This window comes from Myotis lucifugus, unplaced genomic scaffold, assembly GCF_000147115.1.
Source record: "Myotis lucifugus unplaced genomic scaffold, Myoluc2.0 scaffold_573, whole genome shotgun sequence".
Lineage (NCBI taxonomy): Eukaryota > Metazoa > Chordata > Mammalia > Chiroptera > Vespertilionidae > Myotis > Myotis lucifugus.
Genome location: NW_005871621.1, coordinates 69,333 through 75,332, shown reverse-complemented (window position 1 = coordinate 75,332; position 6,000 = coordinate 69,333). Strand labels below are relative to the sequence as shown.

At 56.7% G+C, this 6,000-nt stretch overlaps 1 protein-coding gene across 1 annotated transcript in view; it reads right to left on the bottom strand.

The window, feature by feature from the left end:
* ROR2 (receptor tyrosine kinase like orphan receptor 2) overlaps positions 1 to 6,000 on the bottom strand; it is a 36,884-nt gene that overhangs the window by 8,720 nt on the left and 22,164 nt on the right. The window contains exon 7 of the mRNA XM_023745709.1: positions 2,672 to 2,799. Within this exon, the coding sequence (XP_023601477.1) occupies positions 2,672 to 2,799 (128 nt within the window). The remainder of the gene's footprint in view (positions 1 to 2,671; positions 2,800 to 6,000) is intronic.

Sequence of the window (6,000 nt, the reverse complement as noted above, 5' to 3'; positions counted from 1 at the left end):
CAAAAAAGAAGGGGGTCTAGCCTCGGGATTTGTCCCATTGTTTTTTTTTAGTGACAGAAAGCGCCCCCTGGGAAACCGGGGGGCCGGTTCTGTGGCCCTGTAGAACCTGGCTTCTCAAAGGGTGGGCCTGCCGCCCCAAGAGCCCTTGGGGGGGGGGGGGGGGAGGGGTAGGCGGCTTCTACTAGGAGAGGCTGGGGAGGAGGTGTAAGGGCCAGGCCTCTCTCCCCGCATCCCGCCCGCGGGCAAGGTCACAGCAGCCGGGGAGGCCTTCGTGGGATGAAGGGGAGCAAGTCGTATGCCCGGTCAGCAGCCCTGGGCAATGCAGCGCAGGAGTGGGCGCGGGAGCAGCAGAGGAAGGGGATGCCTCAGGCAGGGGTGCTGGCGGCGAGGGGAGGTGTGGCAGAGGGCGGGCTTGCACAGGGCGAGGTCTGTGAGGAGGAGGAGCAGAGAAGCAGCCCTCGAAGGGGGTCTGCAGGTTTGCTTTTTATGGGCAAGACATGCCAGGATGGAGTGATGGGGCCGAAGCAGTCCAGGGGAAGAACTTGACGCCTGGCATGGAGGAACGGGGGGCTGGAGGGGAGACTGCCACACTCGGGGCCCAAAGGAAGGCACCAGCCAGAAGGTCCACCCACCTTGACCTGCAAAGGACCTGCTGATAAGGACCTGACCTTGGACAGCAAAAGAGAGAGGCCCCCTTCCCTACACACCAGGCGGGGGAGGTGGGAATTTAGTCCCTGGGCTGCCCCAGCTCCACCCACTTGTAGTGTCCCATTTGTCCAGCAGGCAGCGCTGCTGGCCCCCATTACCCAGGAGAGGGACCAGGCACCAGGGCAGGCTCCGGGTCAGAGTGCTGGGCCCTGCCCAGGCATTTACTGTAGGAAAGCCCCTCATGCAGCCCCTTCCTGGGCCCGTGTCAAGTGGTTTGTGGAGACCCCACGGGGAATGAAAGCCCACACGGAGCCTGTAAAACAGCAAGTGAAGAACAGCCCACAGGTTGAGGCAACAGCTGTGTCCACGCAGGGCACTGGCGCTCCTGCCAGACCCTCTGCGCTGTGCGTGACGCCGCCCTCCGCCCTCCTGGTCACTTCTGGCTGATGTTACAGTTGAGGAACAGAGACTGGCCAAAGAACCAGGTGTGCATAGCTCAGCCCCATCCTGCGGAGCTGGTGCTGCCTGGAGGGCGGCTGCCCGAGAAAGCAAACCTGGCATTTCTCTTGGGGTGATGGGCCATAGGCTGTCCCGGCTGACTCTTGTAGGATCTTCCCTCCCCCCCGCCCCCCAGACATCTCAAGTGAGGGCTCATTTCTGAAGTGTGGTTCAGGTGCTGGGACATCGAACAACTCCGGTCCCGGCTACTCTCACCCTCGCCCTGCACGGCACCCGGAAGGTTCCTTGGAGCCCACTCGTGGGGAGCCCGAGTCCCGGGACTGGTTCTGTGGAGCACGCTCTCCAGACGGAGCACCACGCTGAGGGCTGCGGGGCCAGGCGGTCTAGAGCGCCCTCCAATTTATCCTTTCATAAACCCACGCATCTGGAGAATCCTCGTCCTAAACCTTTACCTAAAGCTGCTATATGGCAGATCAGTCTGATTAGATGGCCGTGTTGCTTAATTCTTTAAACGATTCCTGAAGAAATAACCGAGGAGCCTGAGTCAGTGTCTGCCAACTAGCGGACTGTAAAATTAACTCTGGAGTCTGGGGCTGGCATTTCAAAAGATAATTAGAACAGAGGGTGTCAGAGTGCTGGGTTCATATTAAGGGTGTGATCAACTTTTTCCTTTTTTTAATGTTTTATTGACTTTTAGATAGAGAAGGGAGAGGGAGAGAGAGAGAAACATTGATGAGAGAGAAACATTGATTGGCTGCCTCCTGTATGCTCCCTATTGGGGATCAAGCCTGCAAGCGGGGCATGTGCCCTGACTGGGAATCGAAGGGGTGACCTCTGGGTGCCTGGGTCGATGCTCCACCACTGAGCCACACCGGCAGGGGCCCAACTTTTAATGAAATAAAACTGAAGGGAAAATTCTAAGTGCACGGCTTTTATAAGGGTGACTGCTGTCTCCTGTAACACATTTCGACTCTGAAATACATGTGTGCGTACGCTAAGTCAAGATGCAAAGTATACCGTTTACTGTGTGTTGTGGTCAAAAGGTTGAGAAGTGCTGCTTTAAATGGCATAAAAACTTCTCCAATGAGAGACAGTAAGGTTTTCAAACCATTCTCACCACTGGACCGGGGGGCTCTGGAACGACGGGCCAGGCAGATCTTCTGTGACCATGACCTTAGACCCTACAGACTGAGGGTAAAGGCAAGACCCTTCTGTGACCATGACCTTAGACCCTACAGACTGAGGGTACAGGCAAGGCCAGAGTTGGCCTCAGTGTGGAGGGCATTTCAACGGCACCTGCGTGGGTTTCTGCCTGAGAGCTCATGACAGAGCGAGGCAGTGAGGCCGGGAAGCAGGACTCCCCCCCGCCCGGTCCCCCGGCCCAGCAGGTGTTAGAAACCCATTCTCCGCCGCCCACACGCACTAGCTCAGACGCACAAGTGGGAGGAGCATTTTAGGGCAAACACGGTGGCCATTGCTTCTAAAAAGGCCCCTTTCTGTGGCAGGAGCCATGGAGCCTCCGCACACCCGGCCGCGTTGGTCTGGCAGGGACAGGCTGTCCTACCTGTGATCCGGTTCTCGATCTCCCCCTGCATCTGCAGCGAGTCCACATAGATGGTCCGGTTCCCGATGAAGCGCGCGCAGGCGATGCCCCGGTACGGCTGGCAGAAGCCGTCCTCGTGGTCGTCGTCTCTGGGAAAACACACCGCGGGTAAGCGCACCGGAAGCTGCCGGGCGCCCCCGAGAATTTTCCCTTTTAAATCTGGCATCTTAGGGTCTAGCCATCTTCTTCCTTGTAATTACCCAAATGAACGGAGAGCTCACGCCACACAAACCCCGCGCCGAGGTTCACAGCCGCTTCACCCAGAACACTAAACCGTGGGAGCCTCCGAGAAGCCCTTCCGCAGGCCCATCCACACAGCGGAATATTATTCAGCGACAAAAACATGGCCTGGCGGACCTTACATGCGTATGGCAAAGTGAAAGCAGCCACTCTGAAAAGGCTGCGTCCTGGGTGCTTCCAACTACAGAACATTCTGGAAAAGGCGAAACCACGGAGACAGTAAAACCCAGTGGTTGCCAGGGACGCAGAGGCAGAGCACAGGGAATGTTTAGACAGTGCGAGTCTGTATGACACTATAATGGTGGGCAAACCCCCACAGTACAGAAAGCCAGTCTAGACTATGCACCCAGTGTACATCAGTGAGTGTGCAGGACCAGTCAGTCACACTGCATCAGCTGCTCAGCGATGGGGACAGTGAGTGTGCAGAACCAGTCAGTCACACTGCATCAGCTGCTCAGCGATGCGGACAGTGAGTGTGCTAGAACCAGTCAGTCACACTGCATCAGCTGCTCAGTGATGGGGACAGTGAGTGTGCAGGACCAGTCAGTACCACTGCATCAGCTGCTCAGCGATGCGGACAGTGAGTGTGCAGGACCAGTCAGTACCACTGCATCAGCTGCTCAGCGATGCGGACAGTGAGTGTGCTAGAACCAGTCGGTCACACTGCATCAGCTGCTCAGCGATGCGGACAGTGAGTGTGCTAGAACCAGTCAGGAACACTGCATCAGCTGCTCAGCGATGGGGACAGTGAGTGTGCAGGACCAGTCAGTCACACTGCATCAGCTGCTCAGAGATGGGGACAGTGAGTGTGCAGGACCAGTCAGTCACACTGCATCAGCTGCTCAGCGATGCGGACAGTGAGTGTGCAGGACCAGTCAGTACCACTGCATCAGCTGCTCAGCGATGGGGACAGTGAGTGTGCAGGACCAGTCAGTACCACTGCATCAGCTGCTCAGCGATGCGGACAGTGAGTGTGCAGGACCAGTCAGTACCACTGCATCAGCTGCTCAGCGATGCGGACAGTGAGTGTGCAGGACCAGTCAGTCACACTGCATCAGCTGCTCAGCGATGGGGACAGTGAGTGTGCTAGAACCAGTCAGTCACACTGCATCAGCTGCTCAGCGATGCGGACACTAGGGAGATGTCACTATTGGGGGAACTGGGTGTGCGGATGAGGGGCCACATGAGAATACTCTGTACTTTATGTTCAACTTTTCTGCAAACCTAAAACTTCTCTAAAAAAATAAAGTCTATTAACTTGATTAAAACCCCGCATCTTTAAGGGGGCAGGGTGGACTGAGTGTGAACTGGAATCTGAGAGGGAACATGTCCACGTCCACGTCCAAATACAGAGACAGTTCAACTCGAACACGTGTCATCAGAGAGCGGTGTGCACGCCCTCCCCGGACACCGAGGCCCCACAAGGCGCTTGTGAGGACGATGCTCATGGGAAGCTCCTCTACCCTTCACTGCAGAGAGGAAACTGGGAAATGGAGGAAGCCATGGGGGGATTCCAAGAAGTTTGGCCCTCACAGCATTTTCTCCAGGTGACGCACAACCTTGTCCCTGCTGTGCAGACAGCAGGCCATGTGTCTAAATGCGGGGACAGAAAGGGAAATTCCCAAAAGCCCCTCCCCCGCCATCGGGCCTTCCGAAACCCGGCCAGTCTTAAATTGTTCTCTGTAGAACGACCGTGCAGGTTGCCCCAGCTGACGAGGTCGCGCTAAGGGCACCGATGCGGTGAAAGTCGTCCTCGGATGCTCAAGGAGCCAGTGACGTGGCCACGGCCCACACAGGGGCGGCCGTTGCTGCGAGGGAAGGAGCAGGGCTGGGGCTCGAGGGCGAGCTTCACACAAGGGCTCAGGCCTGTCACTAAGTTGCTTGTTTTCAAGCAAAGCTGCCACTTGCCCCTCAGGGTAACAACACTGTCACTGCACCCCACACTGATGTCAACGACCCATGGAACCTGTGCTGTGTCCACCTTAACCGGCGGGCTCTCTCAGGGTGGAGCTGGACGCTTGCAGCAGCGGAGACAGGGAGTGACGGGCACCTTTTCCCAGGGCCTCTGCTCCAGTGATTCTCCCTTCTGCTGCCTTCTCTGTCCCCGAAGAAAATATTCCAAAGAAAACTATCTGGAGCCAAAAATCACCGAGGTCAGGAGATTCTTGTTGACCCCAGAAACAGGAGGCAGGAGCCCGCCGTCCAGTTCACGACCATCACTGCTGTGGGTCAAGGGTTCCTTAACTACAGCTCACATAGGCGAGCGCGTGTGCTAACACACACCCAGAGCCGCCACGGCCAGGCACACCCACACAGGGCCGCCAACTCTGCCGGCAGGTGCGCTAGGCATCGGTGTGCGGGTTGGGTGCAGGGCACATGCCTGCTCTACCGGGAAAATCCTGAAGAGGTTTGTCACCTACACCCAGGGTACGGGATTCCATCCAGTCAGTCCCATGGGGCATCCCAGGAAGACTGACAACTTCTCTCTGCTTCAAGAGTCAAGGAATGGAAACCTATTCCCTCACTGTGGGCCCCTCCCTGGGTGGGCTCCTCCCTGGGTGGGCTCCTCCCTGGATGGGCCCCTCCCTGGCTGCTGCTCAGGTGCCCCCAGGATGGAAAATGCAAAGGGGGGCAGGGCAGACAGGCTGAAAAGGGACTCAAGGCTGGTCCACAGCTTACTCATCCAAGTGGGCTTCCAATCTGAGTTTTAGAAAATGTCCAAAACATAAAGAATAGTTGGAAAATGAGATCCTTCAGGTTATTACATTTTAAGAAAACAAGTGGGAATTACTTGACATTTTCACATGGAATTATGCTTTCTCTTTACCAGGCGCACCTGGGAACTCTGGGAGGTGAGAGCTGAAGAGCATCTGTGAGACCAGTCCCTCGGGAGCCACAGAAAAGCTCTGGGCAGAGCGCCATCGATCAGTCCGTCAGCCACAGGGGACACGCTCACCAACTCCAGAACAACAAGCTACGAGACCAGGTCTGGAAATCTACACGCCCAAGGCACTGACCCAGGGTCTACTGACAGGTGAGGAAGAAACGCA